Genomic DNA, 19,385 nt, shown 5'->3' on the forward strand with positions numbered 1-19,385 from the left:
GTCTTTCCCTTAGTTGCAGAAGATTCAACACTCTGTACTTCTGGGTTAAAAATATCTGTGTGGGAGGAAGATAGCTCTTAAAGAGCACTGAGCTCTAGCTTAGTCATCTCTTCCAAAGCATAAATCAAGCAAAAGCCACTCATCATCTATTCTCTTTCAACCCTAGCTTTTAATGCAGAGTTTTAACTTAGAATAAGTACTGTCAAGTCCCTTATTAACAACATATAAATAATTTTTGTGTTTTGACCAAATTAAATTCAGTCATATCTAAAAAGGTAAAATTCTAGTCATATTTAAAAGTATGTTTTAAAGGAAGTATAAATCATATATATTAAATCTGTCATACATACTAAACGTGATAGAAATCATAGACTTGCAAAGAGTGAAAATACCATAAAAATATAAACTGTAGGGGTGCCTGGGTGGCACAGCGGTTAAGCGTCTGCCTTCGGCTCAGGGCGTGATCCCGGCGTTCTGGGATCGAGCCCCACATCAGGCTCCTCCACTATGAGCCTGCTTCTTCCTCTCCCACTCCCCCTGCTTGTGTTCCCTCTCTCTCTGGCTGTCTCTATCTCTGTCGAATAAATAAATAAAATCTTTAAAAAATATATATATATATAAACTGTAAAACATGCTAACCATAATTTAGTCTTACTATGATGATTTAGAAGGCAATTCAGAAGTATTCAGTAACTTCATTTTCAATACTTTGACCACCATTTTGAATATCTTACAAGTAAGACAGTAGTAGCATAAGATATAAGGTTTAAAGTAGAAATTTTGATATGAGGGCCATCTCTCTTCTTTCCATATCCATCTATAAAAAAAAAGTGGTCATTGCCAATCTGGATAATACCTGAGGGAAATGAGTAAAAAAAATGCAAAAAGATCTTATAAATTCCCAAATCAAGTAAACCATAAGTAAATGGATTTCATAATGGCTTTATAAAGAATTTTGGACCGCTTCATCAGCCTCAGAGGCCAAATTTAGGACAATGACACAGATAAAGTATTGAAGATTCATTTATATCTTCAACTATTAAGCCAAAAATGAAGTAAATATTTACAAATAAAAGCTCTCAATTCACACTAGTATTCAATTTTAGTATTCCCACTTTTTAGAGTGAACATTGTCACTGACAAACACAACAGTAACCATTAAGAATTTGGAAACTAGGGGCGCCTGGGTGGCACAGCGGTTAAGTGTCTGCCTTCAGCTCAGGGCGTGATCCTGGCGTTCCGGGATCGAGCCCCACATCAGGCTCCTCTGCTATGAGCCTGCTTCTTCCTCTCCCACTACCCCTGCTTGTGTTCCCTCTCTCGCTGGCTGTCTCTATCTCTGTCCAATAAATAAAAAAATCTTTAAAAAAAAAAGAAAAAGAATTTGGAAACTAGTATTTTTGTACATAAAAATTCTGAACTTACTATTTCCTCAATAACATATCGAAACCCATACACAGCAAATACAACCAATATATAATCCTGATGAAATTGTGTTACCCTTTTTGTCAATAATTATTCTGTAGATATTCATTACCAAAATCACACATTTTACAGCAAAACTACAACTTCAAAATTTAGTTCCCATATTCTCTGTAGAAATAAGGTCAAAATAAAAAGAGATAACACATTATTCTCTCAAAATCAAATAATTAACCTCATTAATTGCTTGTAAGTGTTAAAACAGTTTTAGCTTATATAAAAGAGTAACAGTGACCAAGACCTTGAAAAAAATTCCCCAAATATTAAACAACTTCCTCTTCCAAGGAAAAAAAAATACCAACTTCCTCTTCCAAATATCATATCCAAAACACACTGGAATCTCGAAAAACAAAAAACAAAATGCCATTCAAGAATCCTTTTTGAACCACTTATTTATGAAATAAACACAAGTTTATTTCATAGCAACTGTACTTTAAATGCATAGGCCCTGAGGACATACAGGGCTCTAGCGTATTAAAACACACCTGAGCTTATTTGGGTTTCATTTCAAGCAATGTTTTCTATACAAATTCATAAGTTATTTCAAATAATCTTTTAACTAAAATTAAAAAGAAGGCAAATTTTACAATCACCCAGGTGACAACATTTTAAAGGACAGTTTAATTTTAATTAATGATAAATTTGAATACTACACACATCCTTATGCTTGGTGCATTTCTGCTACCAAACTAAGACAAATTATTTTTGAAATGACTAATTTCTGGACACTTACACATTTGCAGAAGACCATCAGATGTACTAAACTGATAGCTCTATACTTTATTTTCAGATTCAAATGATAAATAAGAAGGAACTGAAAGAGGAAAAGGCTCTATCTGATCTTTACCAGTTCTGCTTACTAAGCTACGGAGTTTGTGGTTTATCAACAGAGTTCTTTAAAAAAAAAAAATGTTTTAAATACAGCATCTATTGCTTGTGATATAAAAATCTACAGCCTTTCAAAGTTCTTTTGAAGTTTTTTTAAGATTTAAGAAATCTGAAATAGGTATTAAAAATACAGCGCAAACTTTAACTAATTTTACTTTAATAACAGAGTAAAACTTAAAAAGTACTTATTGAATATCATATGGAAGATGCATTTTCCTGAAAATCTACAAGAGATCCAAAGAAGTACTGTCCTCAAAAACCTAAAATCCAGTGGCTGGCATAAGTCAGGGTGATAAAGACCAAGTTCAAGACAAAATATAACTGCCACGAGACAGATATCAAAAGGATTATTACTCAGCAACTTCTTTTTATATCTTTTACTTCCATAGCTTCACTTTTATTTCATCTGTTCAATGGTTGTTACACTTTTAGAGAAAAAATGAATTTAACAGGAAATTAAAGTCTCAATACCCTTTACAATTTCCATTCCTTTTCTTTAAAAGCCATTTCAATACCTTGGAAAATAGTGCTTCAACAGCTCAGTAAGTCACTAAACACACACCTTAGGTCAGATGCTGTTTTAGGTTCTGAGTAAACAAAACCAACCCCGAACAACCCAACCTGCCCGGGCAGATTACACTGTAGTAGAGTGCTTCTTCACCACCTTCATTAGATATAAATGTTTATCCTAAAAGCAATATATTCTTTACTCTTAGTTATTCACACCAGATTTTGAATATGAAGTTAAACTCCCAACCAACTTCAGAGAAAGATAACAGCCTGGTACCCATCTGAGAGCAGACAAGATAGTATCTAATGGTCTCTCCCTCCATCACCTCAGGACTACCCCTGACTGTCCCCTCTGCCCTCTCTCCCACTGTCCCCCATGCCCCCCAGAGCTGAGTTAGGTGCCCTCTTCAGACTCAGTGCTACACACTGCAACCTCTCAAACAGCCCTTCTTACACTATTATAATCACTGATTTGAAACTCTGAGAACGTCTTGACACTCAGAAACATTCAATGAATGAACGATTGAGGGCTGAATATCTTATTATGTGTTTACGCTCTTCTTCCCATTAGTCACCTTTTGATGTCTACTAAAAACTAGTAACACGACAACTCTGGTCAAGCCTAGAATTAGGGGCGCCTGGGTGGCACAGCGGTTAAGCGTTTGCCTTCGGCTCAGGGCGTGATCCCGGCGTTATGGGATCGAGCCCCCACATCAGGCTCCTCCGCTATGAGCCTGCTTCTTCCTCTCCCACTCCCCCTGCTTGTGTTCCCTCTCTCGCTGGCTGTCTCTATCTCTGTCAAATAAATAAATAAAATCTTTAAAAAAAAAAAAAAAGCCTAGAATTAGCCAAGGATTTCCTAAATGGGTGGCTTTCAAAAATTGCTGAGAAAAATTTCAATGCTATTAGAAATGGATGACTATCGTGTTTTAAAGACAGCACAGTGTAATGGTTGAATTCAGGCTCTAGAATCAGAAAAACAGGTTCCAATACCAATCCCACCTCTTAGAGCTGTGGGAAAGCTACTTAACCTTTCTGTGCTTCCATTTCCTCCTCTTTATGAAAAGGTTTACAGCTCCTACTGCATATGGTTGTCATGAAGATAAATTGGAAATGTAAGCTCTGAGCACATTTACTGACGTACTATAAATACCAAATAGTAATTTTTATTTCTATTTCTGTAAAACATTCAGCTGGAAGCCGAATCAGAAAAAAAATAAATCAATAAATAAGGCTTTATAACCATAATGCCATAACTTTATTAATTGAAAACTTATAAACAAAAACTATCTTAATGAAATTCACTGAATACATAAATACATTTTACACACTTATTAAAGCTGTTAATCACAAACTACAAATGGAATGTCAAATCAGATGGGGGAAGAAATGGTAAAAACCTAACTAGAAACTAACAGAGGTACACCTGATCTTTTAGTTCAGAGATCTTTCCACTATAGCAAACTGTATCTTTTTAATTAATTCAACTTTACAAGGCTTTCTTTAAAATTAAAATGCTCCCTTGAGGGCTGTCTATCAGTTGTTCACACTTCACTGTGAATTACTTTAATCAGATAAATGCATTAAGTAACACCACCTACTTAAAGAAATTGTTATTTGAAGAGGAGTGAGAAGAGGGGTAGCTTTAAAACTAGTGTGCCTGTCGTGGAGAAGACCTGTTTGACACTCAAAGTGAGCATCTTTATGCATTCACAGGACAGCATGAGGACAATGGCACCCGCAGGGTCACAGCAAAGGGGCTGCAGGAATTCTAAGATCCATCAAAGTCAAGTCCCCTCTACTACGTTGTACTAGGTGCTCTTTAAGGAAATTTCCAGTTCTATTATTCCACTGTTCTCTTCTGCAATGTGCCCGAAGACCCCAAGTAGTACCAACTTCCTAAATACCTCTAAAAAAATCAATTGAGGAGCACTTTTGGCAAGTTCCCACAAAGCAAAAATGACTGAACCACTATAGAATGTGAAACAAGAGACCCTTTCCTACAAATAAAATTAAATCACTACCTGGAATAAATCAACTTATACTTAATTTATATAAACTAAAAGTCTAACTATGTCCAAAATAAATACAACAACAGGAAAACCATTCAACTTAACAATATAGGAACACCACAGTATTTCAGAAGTTTCTCAAAGCTATCACTAATGCTTTCTGGTTCAAGTAAAAAAAAAAATATTTTTAAAAATCTTCAAGTAAAAAAATCTCTTCTAGTTTGGATAATATTACTTTAGCATAAGCTGAAGAGTTTGAAACTGGAAAAAATTTCTGAATGTTAAATATTAAAAAGTATTTCCAGGGAAGAAAGATTCTTCTGGAATTGAATGAGAACATACTTCACACTTAACGCCTTTGGTTTTCATTGTTATTTTAAATAAAACTATGGCTGCCTGCTTAAAGGACCCCCAAAATGCCTATTGCTAATATTGTATATATGCTTTAAAATGTATATTCTAAAAAGTAAATTATTGTCTTCTACCTTGCCAACCAAAAATAAAAATCTGGAGGAAAAGGAAGAGGGATAGTATTTGAGCATAAGAAAATCCTCCAAATGAGAGAATATTATCAAAAGAATATTAGGAACATACTACCTTGAAGGTCAAGGAAACAAGAATGTTCCAAGGAAAAAACCTGAACAAACCTGTGGCACTGTGGCCACACAGCGGAGCCCAAGCACCAGTCCAACAGCACACCACTGTGAGGAGAGCTGCAGCAGAGGCGCACCCCCCCCCCCGCCCCGGGTCAGGTAACCGTGGGAATCATCAACATTAAAAATCAAGAAGTGACCTTGGATTAAAGCAGCAAAACTAAAGAACATGTGAACAAATAAAAGTACCCTAATGAGACAAGTCCTAATCAAGCTATTAAAATATAAACTCTGCAGCATCCCTATCAAAGTATTAACCAACAAACACTGGACATTGGCATTTGATTGGCTTCTTAGACTTGCAGGCAGCCATGTCAGGGAGCACATAATGTTCCAAAGCCAAATATAAAAGTACAGCTATTCTTAACTATCTTCTTTATAAAACCAAAAATGACATATCTCAAAGGTATGGTTCTAAAAAACCACATTAAGTTTTGTTCCTGGTTAGCAAGTATGAAAAATAAAAGTTTCGCTTGCTTCAACAATCTACAATAAAAAGCTAATACCTTCAGTCATGACAGCTCCAATTTATCCACCTGCATCTAGATTGAGAGGGACTCAGAAAGAGCTCTGTAAGGAACACACAGCTAGAGCAAAAACATGGTAACTGCATTTGACTCAGATTTTTCTTCCGTGTTGGGCAATATGTAAAGTCTACTAAACCATTTTATTCTATGTATAATTCATCAATTCCACTTTCTAAATGTTAGGCTTTTTATTGGGTTTTTGGTATGTGTGGATGGGTACAAATGGGTTTTAAGGTAGACTGCAAAACATACATATATAGCAACTGTCCCAATAAATCTTGTGATGTGAGAAGACAGAAAGGTGGGTCCTGAATGGGAAGAGCTTAAGCACAGAGTATCCCTAAACAAGCCCACTGGCCCAAGACACATATGGTCATATATATCTCTATTGTCCCTGCTCCTGTCATATCAGCGCACACTTCAGATCACTTCTACAAGCAGCTCTCAGTGAATTAACCTGATCATTTATTTGACCAGTGGTTGGCACTATGCTAGGTCCAATTTCTTTTATTCATTCTGTAAATATTCACTAAACATGCCAGATACCATGCTAAGCTTTTCTCTAAGGATATGAATTAATAAGTCATGGCCCGTTTCTTAAAGAATTTATTTTAAGCAGGGCAAACAGACATTTAGACCTAGCTATATGTCTATATATTACTATATTAGACATATCTACAAGAACAGTAAATACTAAAATACAGGCAGAAGCAAAATGCTGTCGATTCTGTGTAAAAAATATCCCTAGAGACAAAAACTATCAAATGCAAAAGCAAGCCTAGAAATACCCTTTCTTGTGCCGGGCATGGAGGTTACTGTAAGTTAGGACTCTTTGGCCTCAAGTTCTGATTTAAGAAAAGAGTAAGAGGCAGTTAACCTATTAACATAGCTAAAGATCAGAAAGGTGGATAACTTGACACTGGGCTGGATGAGTTTATAAAAGTGGAAAGTCAGTAGCAAAGGAGGATTTGTTCCCAAGAGAAATTATTCTACATAAAGAGACAGGAATAAAGAAAACAAGACCTAATAAAGATGTGTTGAAAGCTACAAATAAATAGCTAGGATGGTTAGATCAAGGATTCACTAAACACAGAGATATAAATCCTAAAAAAGAGGAGTAGTGAGTGGGGAAGGGGATATACTGAGCCAGCACTGATAACCACAGGGAAAAAGTTCAGTAATTTTTTTTATGTGGAATTACCCTTGATTCATTAATTTCAGAGAAGACACTGCATTCCTTTTTTTTTTAAAGATTTTATTTATTTATTTGACAGAGAGAGAGGCAGCGTGAGAGGGAACACAAGCAGGGGGAGTGGGAGAGGAAGAAGCAGGCTCACAGCGGAGGAGCCTGATGTGGGGCCCGATCCCAGAACTCCCGGATCATGACCTGAGCCGAAGGTAGACACTTAACGACTGAGCCACCCAGGCACCCCACTGCATTCCTATTTAAAAATACATGTACCTGTATAGTGACTAACATAACATAATAAAATTTTAAAAAATGAAAAAAAGTAAAAATAAATTTAAAAAATTAAAAATACATAGACCTGCACCACATATAGTTTAAACTCTAATATTTCCTCACAAGGTAACAATGCAGCCTATATTGAGCCGATTCAAGGACACTACACAATGAGGCAATACAGCAGACTTTTAAAGTTAGAGTAAATCTATTTAAAAACAATAGATTAAAATACAGACTCTGGAGCTAGACTACTTTGGGCAAGCTTCTTCATTTCTCTGTGCTTCAGTTTCTCCACGTGCAAAATGAAGATAAACATTTCCTATCTTGTAGGATGTTTGGGGGATTTAAACAGTCCACATACCACAGCTAGAATTGAGCACAGCACAAAGTGCTATGGAAGCAGTAGCATCGTGCTGCTGCTGCTAACGCCACTATTACTAGCACTACTACCGCTAGAGGCAAGGGATCAAGGAAATATAAAAGAGAAAGCCAGAGTACCAAAGCCACTGCCTGAAAGAAAAACCCGAAGAGGAGGCATCGTCGGCCTTGTATTGAGGAAGGGTTACTTTTCAGTTCCCTGAAGTCCTGAACCACATCAGGGAACACAGGGGCAGTGTGGGAACTGTAACTTCTGCCGTCAGAATTGAGGAGAGGCCATCACTGCTGGTTCTACTACTCTGACCGCTGGGAAGCGTGAAAGACAGCAAAGAAAGAGTGACCACAGCAATTCCCTTGGAAATCTACCAGGAAGAGTATTAAGATCTACATTTCGGCACTTCACTCTTGGGTAGTTGTAGCAGAAGTTATTAGGGATGTTGTCTCACCAGGGAGACATCTGTGAAAATATGGACCAACCAGTCTGTCAGACACCATCACAACCAGTTCTACTGACACAAGGGAACACGAGAGGAAGACACAACCAACCACCCTCATGGCAATATTTATAATTTGTGGGGCCCTCCATATGAAACTATTTCCCAGTGTTCTAAAATGTGCTGTTTTCAAAAAATCAATATAATGTCTTTGAAACAAGTCCAAATAGCAATAAACCAAATGAAGATCACCCCTTTACCAGAGCTAGCTATGTTGTTATATTTCAACTAATACCATTTCAAAACACCAACTGAAACTTAATAATAATTTGTCTCTGAAGACATTTATGAAGTAAACTACACAAGATAAATGAAAGAATTTAGAAGCTCTCTTAGAAACTGAACAAGAGAAAGATGCCAAATATCTTAACGTAATATCGTCAGTCTTAGCATAAACCAAATTTATGCTGAGCATGGTATTTTCTGTTGGATCAAACAGATAGTCTTCAAAAAATAAACCAATAGGGGCACCTGGGTAGCTCAGTCAGTTAACCGTCTGCCTTGGGCTCAGGTCATGATCTCGGGGGCCCTCTCCCTCTGCCCCCACACCCCCCCCAGCCCTGCTCATGTGTGCACTCTCTCTCTCAAATAAAAGCCAAAAAAATAAAAAATAAACCAATATTTGAGAAATGCAGAGAACACTTAAATTGATTTCCCAATGTCTATTCTTTGCCAGGTGTTTAATAATAATCAATCATAATAATCTTGCCATTCACCCCTCTACCACTACCTCACCAATGATTATTTTAGGAATGTTTAGGCCCTTGCCAACTTGGGCCACTGGGATCCAATGTTCTGGAAGATTCTGGGGAAAGAAATTTTCTAGCTCTAAACAGAGTGCCATGAAAAGCCAGTGTCTGTCACCCCCAAGGTCATAAAAGAGAAAGTCGAGTTCCTATAACCACAAGTAATCTAAATCTTTCTCCAGGGATACCAATTACTATGAGTGGCAAAGCTGAGATGCAGAAAGAACCTGGATCTTTGATGACCTACTTTTAGACTTCCTCTTATATATACTATTAAGTTTCATCATTACTTAAATTGGTTTTATATTTGTGCCCCAAAAACACCCTAGTTTACATATTTTGTTTTCCGGGTTTATTACTATATAAGAATGTTATCCATGTTCATTTGAAATGTTAGCAAAAACAAAATCTATCCTACTTTAAACAAACTGATACACATATCAGACTGATTAAAATAAAAAGGTTTTACTGACAGTTAAATAGGAATATTCCAGTAACTCTCTTTAATAATTTCTGAACTGTTTCCCTTTAATATTTATCAATAAAGTTGAAAATTAATAAAAACATTTAGAAACATCAAACTCTCAATTTGACAGAAAATTTAAAGCTCAAAAAGGTGTAACTTGTTAGCCCCTAAAATATTAGTCATATTTATACTATTTAAGTCACAACTAAAAGAAGAAAAGTTGTTTATGCTTTTTATACAGTTGACTTTAGCTTTATTAGAAATCTTGAGAATTTGTTGCCCATAAGTCATTATTAATGGACTACATGGGTAGAATGGATTAATTGTAACCTATAGAGAGGCTTAAGTGTTTCTTTTAACCATTTGTTACATACCCAACTTCACTGTGCTGGATAAACTATTAAAATACACATGAAGATGTTTCTAATGATTAGTGATTTAAACAATAACAACAGCAAAAAGGCAAGAAAGTAATAAAAGAAGAGCACAAGTAGGAGATAAAAACTGGAATAACTAGTTCCTAAAAATGGGAAAGGGCAAAGGAAGGAAGGTGTAAAAACACTCAAAAGTTTTTATGGAAAGGTCACAATCTGATCCATGTACAGATTGGGTGTTATATAAAGTAGATTGATCCCTAAAGCAATAAAAATTGCTTGAGCATGCATTTTAAATTACAGAGAAATCGTGTTTTCTAAAGGAATTTAGCCTGTTTTACAAACACATCAGGTGAGCATTAATTCACCCCCCTTAGCTAATGTTATAGTATAGGTATTCTGAAGATTTATTCATACCATAAATACACTACAGAACATATTTAAATTGGAGCTGAAAAAATAATGTATCCATTTGAGTCTTCATAGAGAATTTGGTTAGGCCTGGAAAGAATGTAAACAGGCCAACTTTAATACATATAGGACAACAAAAGATAACCTTAATTGGAAAAACCTCCCTACAACCTAGGACCACTCCCTGCCTGGGGACAAACCTGATCATAGGCTATAGTTCGAACAGGCCAGAAATACAACAGGCAGGGCTGGTAGAGTCAGGAACATGCGTGACTTCCTACCTAAAATTAGCCATGCCCATTTCACCACAAGCTGGGTTGGGCTCCTCTATTTTAAGGTGTGCAGCTTCAAATTGCTTAAAAGCATATAATTGCTGGCCAGTTTCTGGGGCTAAGAGTGTCAGCAGACTTTCCACCAAGTCTTTAGAATGGACAACTAGTCTCCACAAAATCCCACGCTTAATCACCATGTTATCTAGCATCTAAGTACACGGCAAGTGAAATCACACACTGGAAATATCCATGAAAACATATCACACAAGGACACATCAAAAAGGAAATAAGCAAGAAGAGACAGCCCTTATTCCTTTCCACCACACCTCCCCCTGATGCACACAAACTATATAAGACAAAAGTGGGGGAAAAACTGACAAAACTGTCCTCATCTTTTCAGGAAATTATATAGAACTGACAAGTGAAACCCTTCCAAGTGATGTCACACCATTATTTACCTCTCTCTGAAAATGCTTTGCTACTGGAATAAATCCAACAGAAGGGGCTACTCAATCTACATTCTTTTTTTTTTTTTCCTTAAGATTTTATTTATTTATTTGACAGAGAGAGACAGCCAGCGAGAGAGGGAACACAAGCAGGGGGAGGGGGAGAGGAAGAAGCAGGCTCCCAGTGGAGGAACCTGATGCGGGACTCGATCCCAGAACGCCGGGATCACGCCCTGAGCCGAAGGCAGACGCTTAACGACTGAGCCACCCAGGCGCCCCTCATTCTGCATTCTGCATTCCGGAAACATAAGAAGGGAATTGGTGTGGTTCCCATTGTACTGGCAAGAGATTTTCACTAACGTTTAAAAAAAGGAACTAAGGTTTCAAAAGCAAATGAAAGAAAATGCAAAGGTGTGCCCTATCGCCAAAACTAACCATCACTCTATCAACAAATGATAAAGCTGAGTTCTAAGTTATATGGCCCTAACTACAACTGAAATTTCAGCTGCACAGATAATCCTCATGGTTTCTACAACCTCATGGCAAAAATCCAGCATCTACTTTATTAACAGCACCTCGAGACACTAGATGCTAAATATACATTTAGTACTATTATTATCCTGATAGTATCATGTTTTAGCAGTCTACAACAGAACGCTTGTTTTGATAGACTGTTATTTTAAGAATGAACAAAACACACATACCTTCATTTTCAGAGGCATGACATTTCACTTTCAATACCAAGTCAAAGGTTCTTTCTGGATTTTCCCTAAAACAAAAAGAATTTTGTTTTATTTCCTATGACAAATAAGCACCTCTGCAGAGTTTATATTTTAACACAAAAAACTAATCATCTTCTTGTTGCAATGTATTCTATATAACTATATGAGCACAATGTAGAAAAGAACAAAGTTTTTTCCCAGTTCAGTAATGTAAGGGGCTTAGGAGTTCTGAGACCTGGGGCAAACATTTAACCTCTGAGCCTGTTTTCTCACCCATAAAGTGCCTTGCTCACTTCAAAGAATAGTTCTGATGATTATAAATCAACTAATGTATGTGGAAGTATTTTATAAAATATTAAGTGCTATATAAATGTGAGGCATTGACTTTATCCTATTGAATCAAAATTGGAAAGCCAGTATGCTCCTAAGTATTTCTACCTTTTCTTGCCAAGAAAGCTGGTCAGCAGGTTCTCAGGCTTTTTTTTTTAAAGGACTTGCAGTATAAGTGTAAATGATGAATACCTGGTTCCACGTGACACATTCTAGACCACCATAAAACAGTTATGATGCTCCTATATTTGACACTTTGCATATGCTTCTCTTGAAATGTAATTACTGCAAAGCAGTTTAGAGCAGCAAACTGTACATAAACTCCAAGGCTAACAACAACAACAAAAACCTTGTTTTATGTCAATTATCTTTAGAGAAATTAGAAATAGACATCTACATTGATACTAGATTTTCCCACTAGGAACAGTAGTTTTTGCTTTGCTTCATTCAGAAGTTTTCCACTTCTTTGTTAACTTCTCACACATTCAACCAATTAATTGGTTTAACTTCAAAAAAGCAAACTGAAATCTAATGAGACACACTTTCTTTAACAGTTCTGTTTTAATCTTTCTGCTAGAAGATAAAAGATCAAGCAAAATCTGATACCACAATGTCCACGTGACCAAAGTGTTAATCTGCTATTCCTGCGAAGGAGACCTTAGTGTCTTTGTACATTGGCTGTTTTAAATATGTACTTCCTTTAATAAAGAATGCCAGTTTTGGCTTCTAAATAAACATTCATTTTTCTAAATTTATTACAGAATCTAGAAGCGACAAGCTATATAAATTAATTTGCAAATATACATTTCCTCAGCCCTCCTACTATTAACTTGTTTCCGTGGAAATAATATGGATTTAGGTGACCTCTTCCCTCATAATCCAATTAATTTCAAAAAGTATACTTTTAAAATAACTTACCCTGCCCCCCCATGTCAAACACTGAAGAAAATAATAATTTTCCCATTTTCCTAATATTTTTGGAATCTCTTAGTTGTAAAAATTAAACGATTCAATTATGCCGTGAAATTTTACAAGCCTTTCACACTAACACAAATATACATAGTATTCATTATTTTAAACTGGGGGGATGTGAAAAGGGTGTTAAGGGAAGGAGAAATTCTTTGCAAAGTAAGTTTCAGGAAAAAAACACATAAAACTCATACCTCTAAGACCCAAAACAAATCACCACACTTACTCAAATTGCTTTTTACATAATTAATTTCATAATGAAAAATATCCATTGATGCAGACACATAAAAACACTATCTAATTGAATACCATTTTGCAGGCACCATGCATACACCCAGTGCCTATGTAAACACCTCTATCAGAGGCCAATTTAATTTTATAAGAAAAATTGGAAGAAAACATCTGGGAAACTGATAACTACACTTAAAAATATAAAGGTTATCTTCACGTTAGGGAAATACTTTAAAAAATAATAACCGCTTAACCTCAACGCTGACGCCCTCCCGGACACCAGCAAGACACAGACAACCGACAGTCACGTCTGCCACACTCCGGGAGGAACAAGAAACCCACAGCGGGTGGTGGCAGGAACCGCCAGGCCTCCTCCACTACCTAGAGATGCGGGCGTCGACACAGCGCTGCCGGCCGCTCCCATAGGAGCGGCGCCGACCACGCCGAGCCGGGGACGCGGGGCACTGCCCGGTGCTGAGAGGGTCGCGCCGCCCCCGCCCACGCTGGCCGCCCCGCGGGGAAGGAGGCTACTCACAGCGGCGGCGGCGGCGGGCCCATGTCGGCGGCGCCCCCGGCGCTTCCCCGCCTCCCACCCCACCCCCCAGAGCCTTTTTGTGACAGCAGCAGCAACAGCGGTGGCGCGGCCGCCGCCCCCGTCTTCGCCGGCCGCCGCCCCCGCCGCCTCCGAGGCTGGGGCCTCTCAGTTTCTGCGACCGGGGCCGCCCGCAGCGACTCCTGCACCTTCTGCAAACCAGGAAGTCGCCGGGAGGGGGAAGGGGCGCGCGGGGGCGCTCCCGGCGGCCTCACCTGGGCCGCGCGGCCCGCGGGCCGGAGCCTGAGGAGGAGCCTGGGCGGGGTCCCCGCGCCCAGAGTGGCCAGAGGGTCTAGGGGAGCGCAAGTGTCTGCCCGGATGGCCCACGTACCGCTCTGTAACTGAGCCAGGAACGCAAGGTGCCCCCTGTGTCCTCAGCCCTGGACCAGCCGACTTCCTTTCTGGGTCCAGTCCAGGCTCCAGGGCTACAACCCACCCAAAAAGCAAAGTAATTGAAATAGTACCTCGATTTGCAGTATTTTCCACACCATATGCACACGGAATTGGATCACTAATTAATAGGTATTGTTTGCTAGAACCTGCGTCGTTTGGGGGCGTTTCATTTCGCTGCAGAGCGCTTTTGGAGCTCAAGTTGATGCTCCTGGCTCCTGCCTCACTCTGGTTGTGGCCTGGTTACTGCTCTCTGAAATCCAGAGCTGCCCCCCTCCTGATTCAGGAATGTTCAGACATGTGCACCTGCTAAATAGCCTTGTCAAGTAGCAAAATGGTAGCGCTCCACTTGCCTGCACATATGGAAGCCAGACGTTCTTATACCACAGCACCGCAGCCACCAAGGACTGACTTTGGACACATTCTCCTAGCGGCAGGCCTCACAGAACTGCAGTCTAGGAGGCTCGTGGAGGGCACAACTGAGGGTGAGAGGGGCCAGTATAAAAAGCTAAAATTTCCAGGGCACTAAAGTACCTGTTAAGCAGGTTATATGCATTGTCACAGTACTTGCCATAACACAATGGGATGGATACTTGCATCAGCATTTTTATAGATGAAGAAACAGGCCAAGCTAATCCAGTAGGTGATGGGAAAGCTGGATTTCAGAACGGGTCTACTTGATGCTGATATCTACTTCTACCACGTACTGCCTCTCCGTATTCTGCTGCCTTGTATCTAGGATCTACTGAGAAGAGATGTAGAAAAAGTCTTATAATGCACATTTAAAAGATTGTCCAGGATGGGGCTTTACACAGAGATCTTCTGGAGAAGGCTTTTCTGACGAAAGTTACCACCCCAGACACATGGCCCCAGTGTTTTCCATCCATATAGGGGTTGCTTCAGACTTTATTCATGCAAAAGGTAAGATGGTGAGAGGAAACCAAATGTGGTATGAGTAGAGTATGAGTCATGAGACATAAAAAGTCATACAAGGAGTCTTGGGAATTAAATAAAGAATTCAGAAGCAAAAACCTTACATTAAATTCAGTTATGCAGATCTTAAATGTTCTTGCCAAAGGTAGGGGTTACTTGATCAACAAAACGAAATATATTTCATAGACACAGACCTGATAGTCAAAAATAAGGTCAGGACATAAGAGGGAAACAAAAATATTAAATTTAAGCATGATGTGCTGTCATAGCTTGTTCTGGGGTGAGACACTTCAGTTTCTCGGTTCCTAGATTTGTAAAATGGGAATTATTACTTGTATATCACATGAACAATGTGATATTCAAGTTTAAAAGTATTGCACATTTGTGTGATCTTTTCAGAAATTATTCTGTGGATTTCAGTTTCACAATTAGGCAATCTATGCCACATAATTTATTTCCCAAATGAAGCTTTTATCTACCTAAGAACTTACCATAGTCCAAAGCCTTGACAAAAATTCTGTAGACTAAAAACCACTTCTGCTCCAAGTGTTACTAAATTTCTCAAACTTCTCCTTTCATTATAATTAATACTTTTCCCGAGAAAAGGAAACATACCCGGGATGCCTACATCAGGAGTATTTGATAGTGGTAAGGAAATATTAATACAATTGTTTTCCCTATCTATTTGTTAGGATTTAAGTGACAGTCCTACCCCCACATAATATAAAATGTTATTTTTTTATAATTTTTCTTAAGTACATGAAGGGAAAACACTGCATACGCACACACAAAGCAAATCATTTTAAGCCAGCTCTTAGGCTGACCATGATGAGGAGTTTCATTTATCTATTCTGATATTATTGAGGTAAAAGGAGTAGGAACACAGATGGACACAATTTGCATTATTTGTTAAAAATTACTAAAAAAGAATCTTTTTGTACACTTATTTTGGTGATATGTTTAATGAAGCCAGTAGTATTATTTTAGCAATGCTCACTTCATATGGAACTTCTGATATGACTGGTAGAGAAGTGTGCAAAGGGCAAGCCTTCAAGTTGATACTATATCTTCACAAGATCATATTTCAGCAGTAATATTTCCTGTTTGACAATTGATACTAACATTTTTTAGGACCACATAGTCAAAGAACATGGTCTACATTGTTACCAAAGAATGCAGAACTATATGCCAAAGAACTATAAACTGGTAGTCTTTTTCAATGTTTTAAGCTCATTTTAAATTCTTTGTATGTGTTTATAAAGAGTGTATGTTCAGCAGGTCTTGGGCAAGGTGTTCTAAAAATATGTCCTTGATCAGAACTTGCCTATGGTTTTGCCATAGCTTGCTTGCCCCAAATTGCAATTCTCTGCAATTCCCAAATAAACCCATTTTTGCCGGAAAAATAACTGACAGTTTTATGTTTAAGGTTAACATTACTTTGGTGATCAGAAGTGGGATCCAGAGAAGACCCTCAGCAACTCTGAGGCTGGTGAGCAATCAGATGCCACAGAGTCAGTTGGGCCCATTGCTTTCTTGCGAACCCTGGAGATTGAGGGTAAGTTTTTTCCTGGATTTAGAGCTCTGCTCTCTTTGTGTTTGAGCTCTCCAGGTTTTATTCAGGTTCTGTTTTCAAGGCCTATCCTTTCTGAGAGTACTTGTTTGTTCTTTGGTCTGACTCCTTTTCAGAACCAGATTGTTTCTAGTGGAACTGTGCCCATTAGAAGTGTGCTGCCTTCAGTCCAATTCCTTTTCAGAACCAGACTGTTCCCGGGTGAAACTGTGATGGCCTTTGCTTTGATTCCTTCTGGAACTAGGATGTTCCTGTTGAAAATGTGCTGTTTAGGAATTTTTCTCCTTGCTCTAGAAAAACCTCTAAAAAATGGAATCCCACTCATCAAAATGCTTTGAGAGTAGTGGGTCCCCCCCCAACTACTGAGACCCTCATGGTTTTTTATGTTTAAAAACTGTTGTCCCTCTTCAGTGCATTTCTAAACTAAACGGATCAACTTAACCAAAAGTAATTCAGAACTTCAGTGACCACAATGGGAAACTTCATTCTCCCCAAACTTACTTGTTTCACTTTAAATTAGAAAGCTGCAGCTCCTAAGAAAAATAAAACAACAAGCAAACAAAAGGCCTTGATCAAGTATTATGATTGTGTTATTGATATTTCCTATTACTATGATTGTGTTATTGATATCTTCTATTACTGAATTTGCATCAGCTTCACAATTCATTCGTAGGAGAGATGACTTAAAATTTCCTAATATGGGGCTGGGGCGCCTGGGTGGCACAGCGGTTAAGCGTCTGCCTTCGGCTCAGGGCGTGATCCCAGCGTTCTGGGATCTGAGCCCCATGTCGGGCTCTTCTGCTATGAGCCTGCTTCTTCCTTTCCCACTCCCCCTGCTTGTGTTCCCTCTCTCGCTGGCTGTCTCTGTCTCTGTCAAATAAATAAAAAATCTTAAAAAAAAAAAATTTCCTAATATGATGGCAGATTTGTTTATCTCAACTTATAGTTCCATCAATTTTTGCTTTATGTCATTGGGGCCTGTGTTATCATATGCAAAGCAGTTTATAATTGTTTTATTTGCCTGGCAAATTTATCATTATGTTGTGACTTTCTTTAACTCTAATAATGCTTTTGCCTTAGCATTTAAATGGCTTTCTTCTGATTAGTATTTGCCTAGTATTGGTATAACTCTTTTCACTCTATTACATTAAAATTTTCTAAGTCATTACATTTCAGATTTATCTAACGAGTGTTAATTTTGACTTTTAGTCTAGTCTAATAATCTTTGATTCTTAGATCAAACATTTAGATCTTTGCATGTTTTATGATTGCTGATATATTTAAATTTATTTCTGTCATCTAATGTTGTGCACCGCATTTGTTTTCTTCTGATCTATGTTGTTGTTGTTGTTTTCTTTCACCATTGCCTTCTTTGGAATTATTGACTGTTTGTTTTTATGCTGCCACTTCTCCTCCTAGACTCTAGTTTGGAAGTTATATATTCTACTCCTGTTCATTTAGTGGTTATCCTAGAAATTTTAACAGGTAAATTTTAACTGATTAAACTCAGAATTTATCAATCTATCAACCTTCTCCCAGGCAGCACAAGGACCTTTAAAACACTTTTAAAACTGACTTTCATCAGTCCTGGAAAATTCTGAACTCCATTCTTTCTCTCCTTTCCTTCTGGTACTCTTACTGTATATACATTCTCATTTACCCTCAAAATTTCTTAACATTTCTTTCATAGTTTCTTCCTTTTTTTTTTTTTAAATCTTCCTAGGCTGAATTCTGGATAATTTTGCAGATATCTTTCTGTTCATTAATTCTTTCTGTGGCTGTTAAATCTTCTGTTAAAGCTATCCATTTAGTTTTTAATGTATATGATTTTCATTTCTAAAGTTCTGTTGGTTATTTTAAATCTACTTTCTCTTCATTCATATTTTAAGCCTCTCCTTAATTCCTTAACATATATTTAACATTCATATTTTCAGTTCTATTTCTGATAAATCCAATATCTGAAGCATCTGTGAGTCTGATTCTATCTGATTTTCTTCTGCTGGCTCTTACTTACAGTCTCTCTCTTTTTTTTTTTTTTTTTTTTTTTTTTTTTTTTTTGGGTTTGGTGATTTCTTTTTATCTTGCCTGATCCTTGGAGTTTTATATGTGGAAATGTAGTGAGATCTGAAAAGAGGAGTTCTCTTGAAAGAATATTCATTTACTGTTGGTAGATGTCGGGGGGGGGGGTATCACTACCCAGTCAGGGCCCTTTCATACTAAATTCTCAACTTGAAATTTTTCAAACCACCCATGTGAGATCTGGCTTATACTTATGAATCCTTAAAGATTCTACCTCCCTCCACCTCCAATTCTGCTCCAGTGTTTAAGACAATCAGTTTCACTTGAATCCCTTTGGAATGCCAGGTTCTGAGGGTATCTTTCTGAACCCCCCACATTAGGAAGGTCCTCAAGCCCCATGAGGCTGTAATAACAGGTGCTCAAGCTCACGTAGCTTAACAAATACCTTCAAGATGAACAGTGGCTCTGGTGGCTACTTTTACTTATTCCCAACCTGCACCCCCCC

At 38.0% G+C, this 19,385-nt stretch overlaps 1 protein-coding gene across 2 annotated transcripts in view; it reads right to left on the reverse strand.

The window, feature by feature from the left end:
* DENND1B (DENN domain containing 1B) overlaps positions 1-13,935 on the reverse strand; it is a 245,962-nt gene extending 232,027 nt beyond the window's left edge. For both annotated transcript variants that reach the window (XM_034666981.1, XM_034666980.1), the window contains exons 1-2: positions 13,912-13,935; positions 11,829-11,893 (exon numbers count right to left, since the gene is read on the reverse strand). In XM_034666981.1, coding sequence (XP_034522872.1) covers positions 11,829-11,893; positions 13,912-13,934 — 88 coding nt within the window. In that variant the 5' untranslated portion in view covers position 13,935. The remainder of the gene's footprint in view (positions 1-11,828; positions 11,894-13,911) is intronic.
* Between the last annotated feature and the right edge of the window lie 5,450 nt (positions 13,936-19,385).

This window comes from Ailuropoda melanoleuca, chromosome 8 (genome assembly GCF_002007445.2).
Source record: "Ailuropoda melanoleuca isolate Jingjing chromosome 8, ASM200744v2, whole genome shotgun sequence".
NCBI lineage: Eukaryota > Metazoa > Chordata > Mammalia > Carnivora > Ursidae > Ailuropoda > Ailuropoda melanoleuca.